Source organism: Schistocerca americana, chromosome 1 (genome assembly GCF_021461395.2).
Source record: "Schistocerca americana isolate TAMUIC-IGC-003095 chromosome 1, iqSchAmer2.1, whole genome shotgun sequence".
Classification (NCBI taxonomy): Eukaryota; Metazoa; Arthropoda; class Insecta; order Orthoptera; family Acrididae; genus Schistocerca; species Schistocerca americana.
The window spans coordinates 645,859,378-645,883,971 of record NC_060119.1 but is presented as its reverse complement, the minus strand read 5'-3'; the positions used below and the strand labels follow the sequence as shown (position 1 = coordinate 645,883,971).

Here is a 24,594-nt window from a genome sequence, read left to right as displayed (position 1 = left end):
AATAAAAATGGCATAAACAATTATTCTGTTTCAGAGAACATGATGAAGAGGTGGATACGAATGAGGTTCCTGAAGATGTAAGAACCAAATACTCATTATCATTTTTTAGTCATTTATTTATATTCAAATCTCATATGAAAATGTCTGTTTATTTATTTACTTTTTATTCCATAGATCCATGAAATAATAAATTGCAGTTTACTATAATCTGTACATGCTGTCCTTTGTTCACAAAATAGTTTGCGTTATAAATAAGGTAAATAGGTGTTAACAGTGAAATTCATATCAGACATTTTACAACACACTATATGATTACACATTATTATAAAATTCATATTAGAACAGAAACGTGTTCAAGAAGGTACTGTTTCAGATATTTTGTAAACACGTTCAGGTCGACAATAGTGGATTTTATATTGGATGGAAGAGTATTACACGCTTTAGTGACAGAGCACTGAACTCCATTCTATACTAAACTGGGACTTTTTATCTTTTTGTGCAAATCTACTTATTTTTAATACTGTATGGTTAGAATTAAACTGACAGAAACTGATTGTGCTCCAAGTGCTGCAGTGTAAAGCGTATACATTGCAGGATGCTGAACACCATAGTTATGTTCATTAATCGCTAGGTGGCATTATTAATAGTCTGAATGTGAAATCTTTCCTGTCTTGTTGTTAGTGTAATCTTTATCGCTTGGTAACATGCGTTGATTTCTTTTGTGAGTGACTGTAATTGTAAAGGGTTAAGAAGGTTGAAGTTTTCCATACAAAACACAATGGGTGTTGAGAAGAAAGACCACACACTGGTGGTATAGTTGTTTTATCAGAAAGGCAGCAGTGGCAACAGCAGCACTGCATTGCAGGAATGTTGCTGGCAGAAATAGCTGTGAAGAAACACCTTGTTAATAAATGGGCTAAAGAGTATGCTCAATAAATTTGAAGACACAGGTGAATTAGCTGCTGTAGCAGAAAGAGGGAAGTGGCCAATTCCATTGGCAGTTGGTGATGAAGTTTCTATGGCTATAGCTAACCATGCAGCACACACCTCAAATTCTGCAGCCAGTACTCAATCTGTGTCATAGGAAATGTCTCTCCCCTGGTCAATAATTCAAAAGATTTTGCAGCGTATTTTACATTGGTATCCCTACAAGATTCAGAATGTCACCAAATGAAGTCCCAAGGTAGGTTACAATGCTGTGACTTTGCCATTTGTTTTTAGGCATCCATGGAGATGGATGACATGTGGCTGGGGAGCATTCTTTGGATGGTTGAGGAACTTTTACTCTGCATATTACCGTGAATGCACAGAACTGTCACATATGGGGTTCTACTCCACCATGTGTTGTGCAGAAACATCCATTGCACTCAGCTTATTGACTCTGTGGTATGATTTCACAAGCTCCATTACCCTTGTTCCATTGTTCTTTAAGGAGATGACACCTTGCAGTCCTGTTAAGTGCACAGTGACATCTGCGTGTTACAAGGATCTCCTTTTGCAACATGTAATTCCAACTTTGCAAGAATGCAACTGTGTCCACACCACTAGTTTCATGCAAGGTAGGGTGACACCACATGACACTTGCTGGGCAAAAGATTTGCTTCAAGAAACCTTCAGTAATAACCCCATCATCTCTAGTCAGTTCCAAGATGTGTGGCCTTCCAGATCCCTTAACCAAAATCCATGTGACTTTTGGTTGTAGGAATATTTGAAAAATCATATCTGTCAGGAAATTTCCCAGACTCTTCCTGATTTGAAGGATAGCATATAACAACATAACACTCAGATTACACCCGATAAGCTGTGAGCAACTGTCAACCATGATGCATTACAGGTGCAGCATGTTACTGACTTGAAGACCATATTGAATAAACGTTGTAACTTGTGACCATATCCTAATAAACATGCAAGAACCACCATTATCCTGTGTTGATAATTCCACCCCTTTTCCTGTACTCACACCACATTCTGATTGCTTACAGCAGTTTTCATGCAGAAAACTTCAACCTTCTTATGCCTTTACACCAGCAGTAACTTCACAAAAGAAATCAGCATGCATCCCCAAGTGATAAACAACATAATGAAGTCAAAACAGGAAACGTTTCACCATCTGACTGTTAACAGCATCGTATATTCATCTGGAGGCAGAAAGTGGAACTATTATTTTTTCGGCATACTCCACGAGTACAGTGATTAATGAACATACCTATGGTGTTTCAGTGTCCTGTGAAGTATACACCCTGCATTGCACCATGTTTGATTATAACTACCCAGTATTATGGTAGCAATATAGTTCATTTATTTTGTACAATCTTAAATTCTTGGTATCAAATACCATAAGAGCAACAATGTAACAATATAATGAAAAGGATAGCTGCTACTAACCATATAGCGGAGATGCTGAGTCACAAGAATGTTTTAGATTTCAGCTGTTTGAATAAGTTTCTGCATTAACTTCTTGGGTGGGCTATATGTGATTTCTATCACTTGATTTTTTTATAGTGAATATTTTTTTTTGCAAGCATTTGGTTGCCCCAAAATATTATCCGAAAGGTGATTGTGTGCAAAATAGCTCAAGTGTGCAGATTTTGCTGCATCCTTACCACAAACTGAAGCTATAGTGCAGCTGCTGAGCTCAGTCTTTTATCAAGAGTATGTACAGACCAGTTTAGCCTGTTGTCAGTGTGTAGTTTGGCGAGTTTGAAAGACTGCACTCACATTAGTTCGTAACCATTACATTTCATTTTTATTTCTTCCTTCACTTCATGTGTTCTGTGAGACTGTTAAAGTTGTTTCTTCTTGACATTAAATTTCAGATCATTTGCAGTGAACTGGTCCAAGTCTTCTCCAACTTGTGGTCACCACCCCTCCTATGGTGCTATTACTTAGTTTCTCAATCAAAATATTTTGTGTCACCTGCAACTATATGAAAGTGTATCTTCAAGTGTGTATACACTGGCAGATCATTTATAAATATAAGGAATAGCAAACAACACAGCATAGAGCCTTGTGGTACTCTGCAAGTCATGGTGTCCTAGTCAGACGAGCCTGGTGTCTTTTCTGCAAAGTTCAGGACTACCTTTTGCTATCTATCATTCAGATACAATTTGAGCCACGTCCCCATTTTTCTTGTTAAACCATAAAGTTCTGCCTTTCCTAAAAATCTGATGGTTCACACAGTTAAAGGCCTTGGAGAGGTCGCAAAAGATTCCGACTGCAGACAATTTATTGTTTAAGGGTCCTAGAGCTTTATTAACAATTGAAAAAAATGGTCTGTTCAATTGAGATGCTGTTTTGGAAACCAAAGTGGCTTATGTTGAAGATATTGTATTTGTTAAGATGTTTGCATACCCACGCTTACTGGAAAATTTTTGTCTGTGCTATTGTACAAGGTCTGTTCAAAAAATTCTACAACATCCATAAATTCATGCCAATGGTGTGTTGGAATGAAATGCGGTTGACATCCCTGCACATTTCTGGTGTTTAATGTGTAACTGCTGGAAGATTCATTGTTGTGTGTCTGTCAGTTATTGTTCAGTGCTATACTGAGTTGAACATTTTCACACAGTTTATGAATTTTGAGATGGCAGAGTTAGAGGAGCACTGTGCCTGCATTAAATTTTGCATGAAACTCAAGAAAACCTTTACAGAGGCACACCAAATGATACAGGAAGCCTATGATGATGTGTGCTTAAGCAGTACTTGGTGTTACGAATGGTTCACATGGTTTAAAAATGGCCGGATGGAAGTTAAAGATGACCCTCATTCAGGATGCCCTTCAACAACTACTGATGATGCTCATGTCAGGAACATCAATGGAATTTACAAGTCAACCAAAGACTGACTGTCCAAGAGACTTCAGAAGAACATAACATTTCAGTTGGATCATGTAATGAAATCCTGACACAGCATCTTGGAATGAATCATGTTGCTGCCAAGTTCATCCCAAGGCTTTTGAGTCAAGACCAGAAAGACCATCACCTCACAATCTCTGAAGAGCTTTTGGATCATGCAGGTAAGAACGAGATGTTCCTTAAGAGAATCATCATTGAAGATGAGATGTGGGTCTACAGTTATGATGTTGAGACCAAAGTTCAATCTTCACAATGGATTGGGAAAGGTTCTCCAAGACCACAAGACCAAGAAAAGCTTGTCAAGTCAGCTCAAATGTGAAAGCCATGCTGATAGTTTCCTTTGACTTTGAAGGATTAGTTCATGATGACTTCGTGCCACAGGGACAAACTTTTAATTGATGGTACCACTGGGATATGTTGTGACACCTGTGAGAAAATCTTAGAAGGAAACAGCCTGAAATATGGTGAGATAATTCATGGCCCTTGCGTCATTATAACGCACCTGCACATTTATCCCTGTTGGCACATGCTTTTACACAAAAAATGAAATCACTGTACTGCCTTGTCCTACATACTCTCCAGGCCTGGCCCCTGTGGACTTTTTTTTTACTTCCAAGATGATAACTACATTGAAAGGATAAATATTCCCAATGATAGACCAGATAAAAGAAAATTTGCAAATCATGCTGCGTGCAATCCAGCAAGAGGCATACCAAGACTGCTTCCAGAAGTGGAAATAGCACTGGGAGTGGTGCTTCAATAGCGGAGGAGAGTATTTCAAAGGAGATCTTGCACAATAAGCAAAAGGTAAGTGTAGAAATGTTTTGTGGGCAAAGTTCTGGAATTTTTTGAACAGACTTTGTATAATTTCACACTTCTCAGTTTTCATTATTAATTGTCATCCACCTGGTACACATAATAATATTTTTATATTGTAATGCTTATAGTTATATAATAAATCTCATGTGACTCACAGCCTAGTGAAAGTACTTTCATCAAAACCCATTGTTTAAGTGTTGCTTTTACCAGTAATTGAACCCAGGTCCACCAACGAAAAGCATGAATGCTGTGAAGGGGATTATTAAAAGTTCATATGGATAAAATTAGTAAAATATCAAGAAAAGGCATCTAATGTCTGAGGGACCAGGGCAGGAGAGTTACCAAATGATGCGTCATTTGTGTTCTTCATTGGCCAATAGGCCTGAGTACAGACTACTGACAAAAAGGCACAAATTTCACTATCTGATTTAATATTCATGCATCTAAAATCACACTTACATATTACCCACAGCTGATTGCCTCTGACCCTTTTCAGATTTCTTTTAAATTTCATGCAATGCCACCACTATTCTAGTGTTTGTCAGGTGTGTGTAACAGATGGTGTGTAACACAAAATACGTCATGGTTCATGTTGACTAAACACAATAGTTATCTCTCTACCTTGCATTTAGTAAAGTGTACTCTCTGTTCAGCAGAGCTTTCATTGTCAATAAGTAATACCCCACAATTTTTCTCTATTGTTGTTGTTGTGGTCTTTAGTCCTCAGACTGGTTTGATGCAGCTCTCCATGCTACTTTATCCTGTGCAAGCTTCTTCATCTCCCAGTACCTACTGCAGCCTACATCCTTCTGAATCTTCTTAGTGTATTCATCTCTTGGTCTCCCTCTACGATTTTTACCCTCCACGCTGCCCTCCAATACTAAATTGGTGATCCCTCAATGTCTCAGAACATGTCCTACCAACCGATCACTTCTTCTAGTCAAGTTGTGCCACAAGCTCCTCTTCTCCCCAATTATATTCAATACCTCCTCATTAGTTATGTGATCAACCCATCTAATCTTCAGCATTCTTCTGTAGCACCACATTTTGAAAGATTCTGTTCTCTTCTTGTCTAAGCTATTTATCGTCCACGTTTCACTTCCATACATGACTACACTCCATACAAATACTTTCAGAAACGTCTTCCTCACATTTAAATCTATACTCAATGTTAACAAATTTTTCTTCTTCAGAAACGCTTTCCTTGCCATTGCCAGTCTACATTTTATATCCTCTCTACTTCGACCATCATCAGTTATTTTGCTCCCCAAATAGCAAAACTCCTTTACTACTTTAAGTGTCTCATTTCCTAATCTAATCCCTCAGCATCACCCGACTTAATTCGACTACAATTCCATTATCCTCGTTTAGCTTTTGTTGATGTTCATCTTATACCCTCCTTTCAAGACACTGTCCATTCCGTTCAACTGCTCTTCCAGGTCCTCTGCTGTCTCTGACAGAATTACAATGTCATCGGCGAACCTCAAAGTTTTTATTTCTTCTCCATGGATTTTAATACCTACTCCGAACTTTTCTTTTGTTTCCTTTATTGCTTGCTCAATATACAGATTGAACAACATCGAGGATAGGCTACAAGCCTGTCTCACTCCCTTCCCAACCACTGCTTCCCTTTCATACCCCTCAACTCTTATACTGCCATCTGATTCCTGTACAAATTGTAAATAGCCTTTCGCTCTCTGTATTTTACCCCTGCAACCTTCAGAATTTGAAAGAGAGTATTCCAATCTACATTGTCAAAAGCTTTCTCTAAGTCTACAAATGCTAGAAATGTAGGTTTGCCTTTCCTTAATCTTTCTTCTAAGATAAGTCATAGGGTCAGTATTGCCTCACGTGTTCCAACATTTCTATGGAATCCAAACTGATCATCCCCGAGGTTGGCTTCTATCAGTTTTTCCATTCATCTGTAAAGAATTTGCGTTAGTATTTTGCAGCTGTGACTTATTAAACTGATAGTTCAGTAATTTTTACATCTGTCAACACCTGCTTTCTTTGGGATTGGGATTATTATATTCTTCTTGAAGTCTGAGAGTATTTCGCCTGTCTCATACATCTTGCTCACCAGATGGTAGAGTTTTGTCAGTATTGGCTCTCACAAGGTTGTCAGTAGTTCTAATGGAATGTTGTCTACTCCAGGGGCCTTGTTTCGACTCAGGTCTTTCAGTGCTCTGTCAAACTCTTCACGCAATATCATATCTCCCATTTCATCTTCATCTACATCCTCTTCCATTTCCATAATATTGTCCTCAAGTACATCGCCCTTGTATAGACCCTCTATATAGTCCTTCCACCTTTCTGCTTTCCCTTCTTTGCTTAGAACTGGGTTATCATCTGAGCCCTTGATATTCATACAAGTGGTTCTCCTTTCTCCAAAGGTCTTCTTAATTGTCCTGTAGGCAGTATCTATCTTACCCCTAGTAAGATAAGCTTCTACATCCTTACACTTGTCCTGTAGCCATACCTGCTTAGCCGCTTTGTACTTCCTGTCGATCTCATTTTTAAGACGTTTGTAATCCTTTTTGCCTGCTTAATTTAGTGCATTTTTATATTTTCTCCTTTCATCAATTAAATTCAATATTTCTTTTGTTACCCAAGGGTTTCTACTAACCCTCGTCTCTTTATCTATTTGATCCTCTGCTGCCTTCACTACTTCATCCCTCAGAGCTACCCATTCTTCTTCTACTGTATTTCTTTCCCCCATTCCTGTCAATTGTTCCCTTATGCTCTCCCTGAAACTCTGTACAGTCTCTGGTTCTTTCAGTTTATCCAGGTCCCATCTCCTTAAATTCCCACCTTTTTGCAGTTTCTTCAGTTTTAATCTACAGTTCATTACCAATAGATTGTGATCAGAGTCCACATCTGCCCCTGGAAATGTCTTACAATTTAAAACCTGGTTCCTAAATCTCTGTCTTACCATTATATAATCTATCTGATACCTTTTAGTATCTCCAGGGTTCTTCCATGCATACAAGCTTCTTTCATGATTCTTGAACCAAGTGTCAGCTATGATTAAGTTATGCTCTGCGCAAAATTCTACCAGACGGCTTCCTCTTTCATTTCTTAGCCCCAATCCATATTCACCTACTATGTTTCCTTCTCTCCCTTTTCCTACTGACGAATTCCAGTCACCCATGACTATTAAATTTTCGTCTCCCTTCACTACCTGAATAATTTCTTTTATCTCATCACACATTTCATCAATTTCTTCGTCATCTGCAGAGCTAGTTGGCATATAAACTTGTACTACTGTAGTAGACATGGGCTTCGTGACTATCTTGCCCACAATAATGCGTTCAATATGCTGTTTGTAGTAGCTTACCCCTACACCCATTTTTTATTCATTATTAAACCTACTCCTGCATTACCCCTATTTGATTTTGTATTTATAACCCTGTATTCACCTGACCAGAAGTCTTGTTCCTCCTGCCACCGAACTTCACTAATTCCCACTATATCTAACTTTAACCTATCCATTTCCCTTTTTAAATTTTCTAACCTACCTGCCCGATTAAGGGATCTGACATTCCACGCTCCGATCCGTAGAACGCCAGTTTTCTTTTTCCTGATAACAACGTCCTCTTGAGTAGTCCCCGCCCGGAGATCAGAATGGGGGACTATTTTACCTCCAGAATATTTTACCCAAGAGGACGCCATCATCATTTAATCATACAGTAAAGCTGCATGTCCTCGGGAAAAATTACGGCTGTAGTTTCCCCTTGCTTTCAGCCGTTCGCAGTACCAGAACAGCAAGGCCATTTTGGTTAGTGTTACAAGGCCAGATGAGTCAATCATCCAGACTGTTGCCCCTGCATCTACTGAAAAGGCTGCTGCCCCTCTTCAGGAACCACACGTTTGTCTGGCCTCTCAATAGATACCCCTCTGTTGTGGTTGCTCCTACGGTACGGCTACCTGTATCGTTGAGGCATGCAAGCCTCCCCACCAATGGCAAGGTTCATGGTTCATGGAACACATTTATTTTTAAGAGTTGGGTCATTCCATGCCAAGTGGTCTAAACCTTCCCACCATCATGTCTCCAATTTTCTTCAAATTTTATCTGTAGCACTAGTCAAGTGCTAAATTAAGTTTCTCAAGATTTCAAGCCTCTAGCTGCAATACTTGCTGATCTACACCCCCTTGTCTGAAGGGTAGTAAGTTCGCATGCGCGCGACATCAGACAAAATGCCATTTTTGGGGTCTCATAAAATTGAAACCAATTCATAAGAATGGTTAGTAAGATGAGACCCTGTACAGTTTTTTGTGCTGATTCAAACGAAATTAATTATAAGATTACTGATGCAAAATCCGGTCAAACAAGTCGACTCAAAGTGTACCCCTAATTCTGTCGTGACTTAATGCGACAAATTTTGACCAATATTCAGACTGCAATAATTTCCTTGCAGATAAAGATATGGACTTGAACTTTTTACCAAGTCTTATCTTTGTGCTGGACATAATACAGCTGGATTTCCAACTACCCAGGCTTTATAGTCGCCTTGCAAAATCTCTTCAAATTTGGCAGTGTCAGCGCAAATGGCTTTATTTACCAAAGTTCAAAGCCCATTACTACAAAATAGTCAGCCTGGATTTAATTGTGAATAGTATCATCTGAAAGAGAAACTCTTGCTCTACAAGATGGATATATTTTTCTTTTGCAACGCTTCCATTAAGTGCTTATTTACTCAGGTCAAAGTATCTTATATTTTGTGTGCGCAGTGCCCTGCGTTGGTCCATGATGGCTGAGCCATTACTGGTTATCACAATAAAACCAGCATCCCCATCGCCATAGGGGCCACGCCCGATAGCCATGCAGTAACAGCCACGGGTGGGTATCTTTACTGCAGGTTCCCAAGCCTGATTACAGGGTGTCTTTACCACAGGATCCCAAGCCTGATTGTGGGTTTCTTTATGCAGGTTCCCAAGCCTGTCTTCCTCAGTTACTTCATCATTCTGGAAGCATCGTTGATTTGCAAGAGAATGCTTTCAGGAAAACTGTATTGCCGACCAGATGATGTCACTGATGGAGCTGGAATAACACCAATGATAAGTTGTTCTGGAATCCAGCAAGTATCACGTCTTAAGGGCCAATAAAATGAACTTGCAGGACCATGAGGATGCATAAAGCTTATGAAAGCATCTTTCTGTTCGACTGAGATTTCAACGATGTTTCCAATCCACCATTTCTTTTCATAAATGCAAGCAACATACTGCCCAGGCTGAAGATCCATGACTTGAACTACTACTTCAGCAGCACTAATTTTGGCCAAAAAAGATGTCGCATCATTAGAAACTCTACTGACCTTAATTGTCGTCATATCAATGGGCAAAAAATGGTGGTTTTCTCTTGTGCCAGCTAGAGTGTGCCCTTGCAGGAATCTTTCTTCTTGAGAAGCTTTTTCTTCTTCAACTTCCTCTTTGCTGATGAAAAAGAATTTGATTCCATTGATATTATCATTGCAGAAGTTGAAAAGATCTTTGGGTGTTAGAATCTGGTTTTCATATGGACGTTGCAAACTTGCTCTTGCTGCCAACCGTTTTGTTGTGCCTCCAATGCCATCACAAGGCGACTTTCCATGGCTTGTTCCAAAGAAATTCCATTCTGCTGTTATTTCAAAATCTTCTTTGTGATAGCATAAGTTGAGAAAATTCTTGAAATTCTTATATTGTGCAGCTGAACCATCACTGAAGTAGTGGATGTGGCTTATTTTGGAAAATTGCATCTTCAGGTAATTGATTACTTTTCCAATGTAAACATGGACAGTAATCGTATCGTGTCGAAGGCAGTCACTAATAACACAAAGATTCACACATTGCACCTCTTCGTTTTCACAGTAGTAGACTACAAATGGATGAACTGTTGCTTGACTGTTTTCCCAGTGAAAGCCTTGCACTGCATCTTGAACAATAAATGAATAGTTTTCAGCAAAATCCATTAGTATTATGAATTCGCCTTCTTTCAAATCAGTTTTGAGAGCTTTCAGGTGCTGGCTTTGATGCTTGGCAATGTAGTGATGACAAGACAGGTTCCAAATTTTTGCTGCAATATCTTCAACATACTCTTCTGTTGAAAGCTGCTTTGTTTCTAAAGTATCCCTGTCGGTATGAATCCATTGTTTGTACTCAATCAGTTCTTCAGGGTCATTATCTTCAAAATATGTTGCAATAACTGCTTCTACACCTTCTGGACCAGGGCAGTTTTCACAACGATGAAGCATACAATCCTTGTTTTCCAAGCTGCAAACAGCTTTGCTAAGAATTTCCTTGTAGTCTTCATTGATTGATGCACCAGTGAGCATAAGCTTGACATTTTGGTGTATTGTACAGACACAAACTGAGTGCATTCCAGCAGAGCCAACTGTAACACACCATTTTGGTCTAAGCTCGCAAAACTTTGAGAAGCCAATTTCTGGTCCATTTTGCTTCTGATAAGACACGTACATTTCCTTCAAATTGCAAAGCAACAACCGCTTTTGCTTGTACACCTTTGTTCCTGAAATTCTCACAGGCACACAGTCTTTCTTCCCTGGACAAAGTCTGCTGAATTCGTCATCTTGAAAAAAGTCATGTACTTTCTGGACAACTTCATCTGAAAGCTTCCTTCCTTGCCGATTTGCTGGAAAAGCTAGAACACCTTGCTCATTCTTCAGTTTTCTCGCTTGCTTTACCATTCTTTCTGATACATTAAATGCTGTTGTCGTATCTTTAATTGTCCAGCTTCTTGGAACCAAGGTCAATATTTGAACTTTTGTCCTACGATTTGACACTTTACATTTTTCTTTCAACTCTTCTATAAGATTATCAAGATCTGCACAATTATTGCATGGGCGACTTTTACTTGAACTTGGCTGTTCATCGTAATTGATTCCTACAGCAGCAGCAATTTGATTCCCAATTAAACTTTGTGCATCCAAGATCTTTCTTTTTGCATAGCTTTGCTTATCTCTTTTACTTAGTTGTCTTCTTTTCAATGGTGAAGCACCAATAAATGATAAACTTTTGTTGATGGCTGGTTCAGTTTCATCCGTTGTGAAATCTTGTTCAGATTGGGTTGATAGTGATGATGAATCTTCTAGCTTTTGGTTCAGTGCCGACATGCAGCGAGGGCAAAGCTTCTGACCAGGTTTTATATCAATCACTTCTTTTTTCTTTAACAGGCAAAGTTTGGCAGCTGTTTCATTATCAAGCAGTCTAAGTCCAGCTTTTACATTGTGATTCCTCTTCTTGAATGGATTGCAACATTTCTTTTGCATCGCTTGATATTCATGTAGGAAGAGGGCTTCATGGTGGAAGCAAATGATGGAATTTTCGTCAAGTTTGGCTTCTGAACGCGAAACAAGCAATTTCTGGTCACATTCTGTGAAATCACTAAACGCTTTGAATCCAGTCTTCTTAGCATAGAAGATAACATGGCACTTCGATGCAGCAGCATCTTTTCCAATTGAACAGGGGGCCAACGATTCTTCTTCTTCATTAACTTCTGACATCTCTCACTGGCCAATCACTGAATAAAACACGAATGAAATATCCAATTATATCAGTAATTCTAAGCGACTATTAAGATTCAAATTCCTAGAAATGAAGAAAAATTAGTGCATCGCGCATACAAAATATAACAACTTTGATGTGAGTTAATGAGTACTTAATGGTCGCGTTGCAAAAAAAACAAATGTCAGTCTTGTAGAGCAAGAGTTTCTCTTTTAGGTGATACTATTCACAAGCAGATTCAGGCCAACTATTTTTTAGTAATTGGCTTGAAACTTTGGTAAATTTTACCGTTTGTGCTGACACTGCCTAATTTGAAGAGATACTGCAGGGCGACCATATGGCCTGGATCATTGCAAATCCGGCTGCATTATGTCTAGCACAAGCATGAAGCTTGGCCAAAAGTTCAAGTCCATATCTTCAACTGCAAGGAAATCATTGCAGTCTTAATATTGGTCAAAATTTGTCGCGTTGTGTCACGACAAATTTTGAAGTATACTTTGAGTCGAGTTATTTGACCGGGGTTTGCATGAGTAATGTTATACATAATTTCGTTGGAATCAGCAAAAAAAACTGTACAGGGTCGCATCTTACTAACCATTCTTATGAATTAGTTTCGATTTTATTAGACTCCAAATATGACATTTTTTTTATGTTGCATGCACACGGACTAAGTACACTTCAGACAAGGGGGTCTAGATCAGCAGCTATTGCAGCTAGAGGCCTGAAATCTTGGGAAACTTACTTCAACACTTGACTAAAGCTACAGTTAAAATTTGACGAAAATTGGAGACCATGATGGTGGGAACTTTTTCAGTTTTAGACCACTTGGTGTGGAATGACCCAGTTAGGATTTGGTGACAGTATCAGTCTACATTTCTTTTACATATACTATTATTCTACATATTCTGCATCACCATTACATGGCATTATGCCAGCATTGTGTTAGAGTATGTATTTCCTGTTGGTAAAACCTCTTGTCCTGTGCTTTTTACTGCAAAATTACACTCTCATCGCCTTCAAAGTGTGCCCCACATAGAAAATCTTTAAGTGGCCAAAGCAGTTGGACATCTGAGGGTGCCAGGTCTGGACTATAGGATGAATGAGGCAATGATTCCCCACCCAGTTTGACAATGTGTTCCTGGTTTCTGAGATTCTTATGTAGACACTCATAGTTATGTTTTAGCCAATTTCTTTTTCATTCTTGTCAGACCAAGTACATCAGAAATGGTTCTTGAGTTTGTTCACAGTCTTCACACACATCTTTGACTTAACCAGTAGCCCTATTTTGCAGCACGTCTATGAGAATGATACCACCACCACCCCAAAAGACTGTCATTGTGACTTTGGCAGCAGAGGGAGCTGCCTTGATTTTTTTGTTTTTTGGTTATTGCAGGTGGTGCTACTCCAATGACTGTCTTGTTTTCAGCTCAAATTGGTACGCCTGTATATCCATGTATATTTTTTATTGTTTTTATTCACCCAATGTTCTGTCCTGCCAATCATATTATAGCATTTATTTTCTGCTTCCTGTTTCATTCTGCACCATTTCTGTCATGTGAATCATTCATTAACTTCTGGCAGCTTGTTATTAATGTTGCCACATTCTCTGGGGCATGCAGTGTAACATAATGGTTATCATTGCTGGCCGGCATGCTGTGGATTGCTGGTTAAAACACAACATTATCTGTTATTTAGTATTTGTCCTTTCTGGAAGGTTCTTGAAATGTTTTATGTTTTTAATGTTTGTATATTCTGGAATATTGAATGTCTGTATGAATACCAGTATCTGGAATATTCAACGTTTGTATAAATAGCTGTATTTTCTGTCTAGGAGGTAATTTCTGTTCTAGTTGTGCGTTGGTGTTAGTAATAAACGTGCTTTCAGTTCTAAGTGTTCTTCTTCATTGACATTCCTTACTTCAGATCTATGCTTGATTGTAGTTTCGAAATGACATTGTTTGTTGGTGGTGCCAGGTACTTTTAGACATCTGTGTCACTGTGGCTCCAATCTCGCGATGTAAAAGCCTTTGCCCACATGGACAAAAGCTGGAATGCAAGCAGTACATCATCCATAAGGTTTGATTGTTCAGGAAACAAAAAACAGCAGTAGGTCAGCTGCAAATCGAGCATCCATCAGTGTTTCCTGGAGATGCTGGTCAAGGTGTTACGAAATGGCAGAAATGATTTGAATGAGTCACCAAATACAACAGGTGGGCTGATATGATGTGTTGAGCAAATGTATACTTTTACTTGGATGGAACAGCCCATCAATGGTTCTAGAACAATGAAGAGAAGCTCAATAGGTGGCACATAATCAAGTCCGAATTGAATAAATATTTGATGACAATCAACAGCAAGTCTGCTTAGTTGAAGAATGACCGAAGAATGCAGCCCAGTGTCATCACAAAATGACACAGTCTTACATACAGAATGTTTTGGCTCTTTGCAGCATCATTAATCTGAATGTTTATTTATTTAGATTTTTTTGCATCAAGTCATCAATATGATGGCTTTTGCAAACATCAAGTAAAGTTACAAACATAAAATACATTTAGATCCTAGCCTTACAGGTAGTATTAAACAGTAAATTATTGCTTGTCAAAATACATTACATCTTACACATATTAATACAGCAAATTATTTTTCATACATTATTGTACAGCTTTTAAACTTAACCATTTAAAATTCATTGAGTGAATAGAGACACTTTTCAATTAAGAATTCTTTTAGTTTTGATTTGAACTGCTTTTTATTACTTTTTTTAATGTACTCTGGCAGTTTATATACCATATCAGTCCATTATTATATGGGCTCTGGTCCATCAATTTTAACCTTGTTTTTTGTCAGTAGTAATTCTCTTTGGACCTCGTGTTGTTGTCAAGTGTATCATACATTTAGTTACTTCAGTTTTCTGTGAGACAAAAAAAGTAATTAATTTATAAAGATACAAAGAGTATATGGTAAAATGAAATATCGTGTGGCTAAGGCCTCCCGTCGGGTAGACCGTTCGCCTGGTGCAGGTCTTTCGATTTGACGCCATTTCGGCGACCTGCCCGTCGATGGGGATGAAATGATGATGATTAGGACAACACAACAGCCAGTCCCTGAGCAGAGAAAATCTCCGACCCAGCCGGGAATCGAACCCGGGACCTTGGGATTGACATTCCGTCACGCTGACCACTCAGCTACCGGGGCCGGACAGAGTATATGGTGAAGCACTTGTGTTGCCTGAAAACATCACGGCAAGAGTCTTTAGAGCCTAATCCATGTATAATCCTTAACCCTTTTTTTTAGCAATAGCACTCTTGTTAAGGTGAATGCCTGCACCACAACCTCATATTTCTATACAGTAGCTAAGACGGGGATAGATTGTCCCATAATACACAGTTTTAAGCGTGTGGGTGGTCACTATTTTGGACAGTTGGCTAAGAAGATACAGCTCACTGCTGACTATTTTACATACAGCATTAATATGGCTAGTCCACTGGAGGTGTGAGTCCAGGTGGACCCCTAGAAATTTACACTCGTTTGCCTCCTCTGCCACTATGCCACATACCTCATTTACACATGAGTGGTGTGAGCTGTCAGTTGTAAATATTGACACCTGGGATTTATTTACATTGACCTTTAATCCTTGTGCATGAAAATATGAACGTAATTCTAGTATCACATTACTTGCTGAAAATTTCAGTTCGTCACAATCTTTACCATGAAATAAAACTGAGGTGTCATCGGCATAATTTACAACTTGCAAGTTTCCTGAGTCAAAAGCTTTGCTCAGGTCAAGGAATATTCCGGCTGTGTGCATACCCATTCTATATTGCTATATACTTCATGGAAGAAACTGGTAACAGCAGTGGTCATGCTTAGGTCTTTCCTAATCAGTAAGCATTTTGTGTCTTGAGAAAAATTTTGTGCCTTGTGATAGGACAACTGTTTCAAATATTTTACTGAAGGTAGGGATTAGTGATATTGGTCTATAATTTGAAACTTCTTCTTTACTTCCCTTCTTATGGATTGGCTGCGTTACCCTTATTTTTAAAGCATTTTGGTATATGTTTTCATTAATACCACAGTTAATAAGGTAGGTAAGGGGTAGTTATTTCATTAGCACATTTCTTTAACACCACACTTGAGATACCACCCCATCCAGATGAATGATTGTTCTTTAGCTTTTGTATTGTGTTAAATATTTCCTGTTGACTCACCTCCATAAATACGAGCTCTATACTATCCATGACATCATTTGGTGTCCCAGCCTGTAGATCTATAATGGGCTGGTTGGTCAAAAGGAGAGATAAAATGCTTATTGAATAATTTACATACTTCATTTGGATCTTTCACTAGATGGCCCTCTTGTCTAATGCTAACTGGTTCACTCTCTCCCCTGCTGGTGGCTTTACAATGTTTATTGATTAGTCTCCAGGATGCCTTAACTATGTTGGCTGAATGCTCTATTGCATCATTGTTTATTTGTCTCCTCAAGTGTAAAAGGTCTGTCTTAAAAGTTTTTTGGCTTAATTGTACTTTTCCTTAAATATATATGGCTTTGTTTCCATATATAAACTGTCAAGATCATATATATTCTGCCTTAACTTAATTAGCCTAGGTGTGAGTTTCAGCCTAGTATTACGTTCAAGACGAGAGTTGGTTCATACCCTGATTATTTCTTTGAGAGGGCAGCAGCAGTCAAAATGCTTCACCAATGTTCTATAAAATTTTTCCCATTTGTTTTCTGACCCTTTAGTTGGGTAAATAGTGTCCCATTTCTCCTCTGCTAACTTAGTTTTGAAGGTGCTGATGTTTGGTGCTATTCAGGATCCGCTTGTTCTCAATTATCCTAGTTGCTGTTGGTACAGCAAACCTTAAATATTCTAACACCAGACAATAGTGATCTGAGTAATGAAAATCAACACTTTGAAAGTTAACACTGTCTTTTACATTTTTGTTGACTATTATATAACCTATCTTACTGGAGCTTGACTCTGTTACTCTAATGTCAGAGTTCATTATATTTGTGAGATTATATGAGTTTAATATATCTGTCATTTTCAGACAGGTTATACTACACAAGTTTTAATCTATATTTAAGTCTCCAACTATGCTAAGGTCAGTGGGTCCTGTTTGTCTAATTGCCCTGTTAAGTCAATCAAGATAGTACAAAACATCTCTATTTGGTGGGTGGTACATACCAATAACTTTATGTTTAGCTAACCTGCTTGAATGAGTGTTTATGTGGACCACAACATCAGTCATTTCAGCTGTTCCTTCTTTGCAGTATTTTTCAACAAATGAGATTTTCTTAAATGGAAGATGTTCATTTACAAATATTGCCGCCCCACCCCCTTTCTGTTGTAGCCTGCAGTAACTATCTCCTAATACACAACCATCTAATTTGTAATACTCTATTTCATTGTCTTTCAGTCCATGTTCTGTAATTACTAGCAGGTGTAGTGAATTCTTATCCACAAATACTTGCAGCAAATTGAGTTTATTCCTAAGATACTGCACATTTAGATGCATTATCCTTAAGGGCACTGATATTTTACAACACTTTGTGACATGGTATTGTGAATCAGTTGAATTATTACACAAGTCTTTAACACTGCACTGTAATGACAATTCACACACTTCCAAGTCGGTTTCTTTGGCATGTGAACAGGGTTCTTTCTGATCCAAGGGGTTTAGTTCAGTAATATCGTGTTGCTTGAAATTGAGCCTAAAAAAACTTGTTGATTATAATCTAAAATATTTGAGTCCATTGTATTATGCAGCTCCTTACAAAGTTCCATTATTTGGCTCACTAACTTGAGCTTTCCAATTCTATTTAAGTGAAGTCCACGCTTGGTATGTTCTTCATGTTCCAGTCTGCTTATGTCTAGCAAGTACACATGATTTAGTTTTTTTTACATAGTTTCTGCAGTTCTACATTATAGTACTCAATTTCTGTATTAACGTACAACCACTGAGGAAGGTCATGTCGCACTTGTAGGTTTATTAGGGTAAATTTGTGTTGTACGGTTTTGGCAATAACTTCCTGTAAACTGCGAGTGCTGACTTGCTCTTGTTTTTGTAAACATTATTGGCGCTGCCAATGATTACAGTGTGATTGCCTTTTGTCAGATTGTTTGTTTCTGATAAATTAGCGACTACAGCACTTAATGTTGCTCAGGTTGAACTTTTGCAAATAGAGAATATTCATTGTGAAAAGCTTCATGAAGAGGAGCTGAAAGGCTTTTACTGTGACTGTCAGCATACAATAATTTATTTTTTTTTGCTTCCAGGCATTAGAATTTTTCTGTTTCGGCATTTATTGGAAGTTTCGTTATGTTTACTTTCACTTACACTATTCATTGTTTTGCTGGCTGAGTCTGGTGCTGAAAACTTATTCGATGTAACTGGCACACCGTTTCTAGTGCTTTGTTTTTGTTTTTCACTTTCTTGATGGCTTCGTGTTCTGTTTTTGGAACTGGAGTCCATGTAAATTTATTTGTAGTTTCAACATATTCTGAGTTCAATATTACATTTGTTTTGTCATAAATAATGATTTTTTGGTTTGCAAATCATGTTTAACAATATCAGTACAACTGTTTTTGTGGCTATTTTCCGCCACTGTTTTACTGTTTTCATTAGACCAAAAACGTTTTTCGCTTAAGAGTTTTTTTGTTTTCTTGTTTCAGAAATGCTATTTCTTTCTTGAGGGTTTCAGTACTACTATTTAATAACTTGATAATTTCGTTTTTTGTGTTTTTTGTGTGTATCATGTTGAGAAGATCGTCACGTTCATCATGCACACAATCACCACATGTCCAACAAATGTTGTCATTTACGGACTTCAGGTTTATTTTCACACACCTCTCATGTAACCAGAAGTTGCACTTCATACACAGGATGCCCTTCATCACACATTTTTCACTCTACGAGTTATTATAAAATTGCTTTTCTACTGAGACTGATGCAGCACTGCATTGACCTATCAGTGCCATCTTGTATGTGACAGAAGCTTAACAGAATCCCACATTTGAAGAAAGGAGTCATGTGAGAGATACCAATTTCTTCTGGTAAGATATGGCATAATGACAGAAGAATGCATCAAGTGGTGACAGTGAATCAAAGAAATGCAAATGCCATATAATAATAATAATAATAATAATAATAATAAGAGAGAGACAGAGAGAGAGATATGATCAACTCCCAAATGTGGCTCCTATGGCAGTTGTGGAAGACCACCATGATCTTGCTTCTCCCACATTCCATGTTACAATATACAAGAAGATATATCACATTTTATAAAAGCCAGAACTCTTGGACCCAGTACACAAGAGATAACAGCCATGGACATCAACCCCTTAAATCAGGTGATAATAGAGAATGTTGAAGAAGAGTTGTATCAGCCTTTGGCACAATCTCTGCCACCAGTTGTATGTGCCATGGAGAATGGACTTGGCCAACTTGGACTTGCACCACCACTATCAAACGATAACCTAGCATCCAACCAACTCAGGTACAATCAACTCCTTCACCAAGTAAAACACCCAACAGAAGAACAGAAATTTGGAGAATGGAGGACACCATACCAGTCTTTTTCACTGTGGATGCTGTGGATACATTGTGTGATACTGCAGAGAAAGAAAATGAGTTTTCAATGACTATCATGCTGCAAGATGTCATGCGTCACAACAGTCATGTCAGTAAACTGTAGATGATTATCATCGAACTGTTGGCCAAAGCTCTCAGCATTACTCTGGACAAATTCAGTCCCTGACATGCATTAGCCTTACCCTGTCACTGTAGAAGTACCACCCACTTGCCTAGCTACCCAATACAGGAAAATTAAGTGAGCCAAACATCTATGGAGGTAAGGCCATTACCTACAAAAATCATCCATGGATAACAATTACCAAGGTGACAGGAAATCTATCAATGTCATGACCAGTGGTGTGACAGAAAACATTGTTGAAATCCAATTTGTTGATCCCCCAAAAGGATTGTTTTGTAAACTTTTAATTTGTGAGACTCTGTGTGCATCTGCATGAATTATCAATTGAAACTTAGAAACCCACTGTTCATAGAGCCTCCAAATTTATTGTTGGATTTCTAAAAGTTGGGTGATCTTAAGACTGGGGGCCAAGTAAATGGCCTTGTTGCATTAAGCATAAAATCTCATAATGGAAGTTCAAATAACTGCAAGCAGGAATTTGCAATGAAAAAATGTTCACTACTGGTAGTATTTTAATGATTTAGCAAAACTGAGTTTATTCAGTTCACTGTAACATTTATCACAGGTTAATAGCTGTATCATTGAATTAATGAACGTGTGGATAAGAGCTTAAACCAAAACAGAGCAGTATCTCATATTATGTACCATGTGAGCTTCTGGAAAAATTTCAGAAAATAGAGCAGAGTTTGTTTCATGTAAGTTTAAAGTTCCACAGTTGTGAATTAGCTATATTTTGAGTGCAGATCATACACAGATAACCATGGAGCAGGTGTACCAGCTTTGTTGGCTCTTCAGTGTATATTGAAGGTCTTAACTGGGAATATGTCCAGCTGACAGGAACATGTACTGCAAGAGTAACTATCAATGACAAAACACAGCCATTTGAATTTGTCATTTCAACTGAATGTAATCATGACTTCTTGCAGGTATCATAAGCAGACATAAGCTGTGAAAGACCAGAGCTCCAGATTGATAAAGCTATTTCTAACAAAGATTACTCTGTGCAGCTGTTTGTTGTTGAAGACATTGTTATCTCACCATCAGCAACCAGATGAGTTCCAGTTATCAACCAAGATATATAGTTAAACTGTAAAGGTTTTGTCAGCTGCAAAAAGCAACTCAGGCTCAAAAAAGAATTCTACACACCAGTGATGATCATAAGCATTATATGTGGACAATAAGAACTTAGGTTCACTAATTCTCACAAGCAGCTACAATTCATCCCTAAAGGAATTTGCATAGGGACAGCTGAACAAGTCCAGTAAGGGCAACTTAGTGTCATTGATGAAGAATCATCCTCCACAGTTACTGCAGGCCACCGCAGCTACTTCAGGCAACACAGAGGAGGAAATTACTATTGAACTGCCAACATGCTCTGACCTGACTGAGGAACGACCTCAGGGAGTAACAGACAACTTGTGTAGTTTTTGGATGCTTTTAGATCCAGTATGAAGAAAAATCAGACCAAGCGGCTGATGATAAAAGACTGTATTAACATGGGGATCATACACCAACTACCCAGCACTCATACAGAATTTCACTGGCTGAATGGTGAATAATCTGGGAGGAAGTGGAGAAGTTGCTGCAAGATGACATCACTGAACAGTCAGAGAGTCCTTGGTTCCATCTGGTGGTCCTCATGAAGAAGTGCAGCACGTGGCATTTCTGTGTCATCTGAACAAGATGAAAGATATCTATCCATTACTGCGCATTGATGACACGCAGTCTAAAAGGAGCAAAATATTTTCAACTATAGACATGCAGTTGGGTTCTGGCAAATTGAGGCTGAAAAGGCTGTGTGGGGAAAAGATTGTCTTCATAACCCCTGATGCCTTCTATGAGTTCAAAGTTATACCGTTTGGACTATGTAACATTCCAGGTACCTTCGAACATATGATGGACACTCTGCTTCAAAACCTTAAGTGGGCAACAAATGGGTGACATGTCTTTGCTTTCTGGGTGACATTGTCATTTTTTGGAGACATTTGAAGTCACCTTACAACTACAGGAGGTGCTAACATAACATTTCGTCCAGTTGTAGCACTATATGATGAGAATGCCGAGACATAGCCTTACACGGCTGCTAATGGTTTTGAGATAGGTGTGGTTCCAGTACAAATTCAGGAAAGTGCTTAAAATATGATAGCTTATGCTTCCAGAATACTGTGAAAGTCCAAAAACAACTACTCCACAGCTCAGAAAGAGTGCCTTGCAGTTGTTTGGTCCATAAACAAGTTCTGATCATATTTATTTTGCAAACCATTCCCCCTTGTAATGGATGACTATTCTCTATACTGGCTGACTAGCCTTATAGATCCATCAGGTTGACTGGCAAGATTGTCACTGAGACTTTATGCAAATGATGTCACAACAATATACAAAAATGGACACATTTACAAGGACATTGACTGCCTTTCAGGGGATCCTGTGATGATATACAGCAATATGGATGACATTGGTGCTGAAAAGATGGAAGATCCAGCATTGCTGAAAACCATAGAAGTCTTCAAAAATGAGGTACCAACCAGAGGAGGACTGAATGATTGCTCATCATTCCAGCCTGTCTGCAACCAGTGATTCTGAACGGTTTCCACAATACTGCAATATCTGGCTACCTGGGATTTGTGAAGATTGTAGAATAAGTCAGATGCAGGTATCACTGGCAAGGTCTCTGCTAATCTGTTAGGCACTATGTGAGCCACTATATAATACCATCAATGGGGGTGTGTGCCATTTCCTTTCAGAGAATCTGATAACTCTCCACTTGCAACAGTGCTATTCCACCAAATTGGAATCAACCTCTTGGGAAAGTTTCCAAAGCTGACATTTGGGAATTGACCACAATTTCAGTGACTTTCTCACCCAGTGTGCTGTCACCAAAGCTGCTAGCTGCCGATGCTCCAGATATTGTGACGTTCCTTTTAGAAGATGTCATTTTGAATCATGGTGCACTCTGTGTGATGATCTCTTGATTGTGGGAAATTTTTCCAGTTGAGACTAGCATCAGACCGACATCTCTTACAGAATAAAAACTACCTACTACCCACAGATGAGTAGCTAGCCTTACAGAACACTTAAATAAGATGGTGGAAGATATGCTGTTTGTTCATGATGACCAGAGAGATTGGGATTCACTACTGTCTGTCATGATATTTGCACAGAACACAGTGAACCAAGACACTGCACACTTCACACCATTCTTTCTGCTCCATGGTTACAAGGCTGAAACGCCAATGGAAGACACTCTTTCCATTTCAACTGGACAATATTCAGGATCACTATATGAAACACCTCACCAGCTGGCTTGCATGTAGACCCTAGATGCCCACGAAAAAGACTGAGAGCACTATAATGCCAAATACTGGCCCATGAGTACATCCTGGGAGACTTGGTATGGATTTTTATGCCTGTGCAGAAAGGAGGTCTATCAGAAAGTTACTAAAATGCTACTTTGAGCTGTATTGTACCCTTCATACCTTGTCAGACATTACATGTGGAGTCGAGGATTATGACACTTCATCGAGAAGACAAAAGTGCAGACACATTGTCTATGCCTTCCATATAAAACCCTGCTACAGTCCAGAGATGCAGTTTGACAATGGTTGGTTCAAGGAAACAAAAGATCCACTTGACGATTGTGAAACTTTCATCTACATCTACTTGATAACGGTCGCTCTACCGTTCCACTCTCGAATGGTGTGCGGGAAAAATGAGCACTTAAATTTTTCTGTGCAAGCCCTGATTTCTCTTATTTTATCATGATGATCATTTCTTCCTACATAGGTGGGTGGCAACAGAATGTTTTTGCAATAGGAGGAGAAAACTGGTAATTGAAATTTCATGAGAAGATCCCGTCGCAACAAAAAACACCTTTGTTTTAATGAGTGTCTCACCAACACACATATCATGTCTGTAGCACTATCTCTCCTATTTCACGATAATACAAAATGAGCCACTCTTCTTTTTACTTTTTCAATGTCATCCATCAGTCCCACCTGATGCGGATCCCACACCGCAGAGCAGTACTCCAGAATAGGGCAGACAAGTGTGGTGTAAGCAGTCACTTTAGTAGACCTGTTGCACCTTCTAAGTGTTCTGACAATGAATCACAGTCTTTGGTTTGCTCTACCCACAATATTATCTATGTGATCGTTCCAATTTAGGTTATTTGTAATTGTAATCCCTAAGTCTTTAGTCCCCCCCCAAGAACCATGGACCTTGCTGTCGGTGGGGAGGCTTGCATGCCTCAACGATACAGATAGCCGTACCATAGGTGCAACCACAACGGAGGGGTATCTGTTGAGAGGCCAGACAAACGTGTGGTTCCTGAAGAGGGGCAGCAGCCTTTTCAGTAGTTGCAGGGACAACAGTCTGGATGATTGACTCACCTGGCCTTGTAACACTAACCAAAATGGCCTTGCTGTTCTGGTACTGGGAACGGCTGAAAGCAAGGGGAAACTACAGCGTAATTTTTCCCGAGGGCATGCAGCTTTACTGTATGATTAAATGATGATGGCGTCCTCTTGAGTAAAATATTCTGAAGGTAAAATAGTCCCCCATTTGGACCTCCGGGCGGGGACTACTCAAGAGGACGTTGTTATCAGGAAAAAGAAAACTGGCGTTCTATGGATCAGAGCATGGAATGTCAGATCCCTTAATCGAGCAGGTAGGTTAGAGAATTTAAAAAGGGAAATGGATAGG

General features: G+C 38.8%; 1 protein-coding gene across 2 annotated transcripts in view; it reads left to right on the top strand.

The window, feature by feature from the left end:
- Positions 1-24,594, top strand: part of LOC124607793 (calpain-A-like) — a 241,886-nt gene that overhangs the window by 149,191 nt on the left and 68,101 nt on the right. For both annotated transcript variants that reach the window (XM_047139935.1, XM_047139934.1), the window contains exon 11: positions 35-77. In XM_047139935.1, the coding sequence (XP_046995891.1) occupies positions 35-77 (43 nt within the window). The remainder of the gene's footprint in view (positions 1-34; positions 78-24,594) is intronic.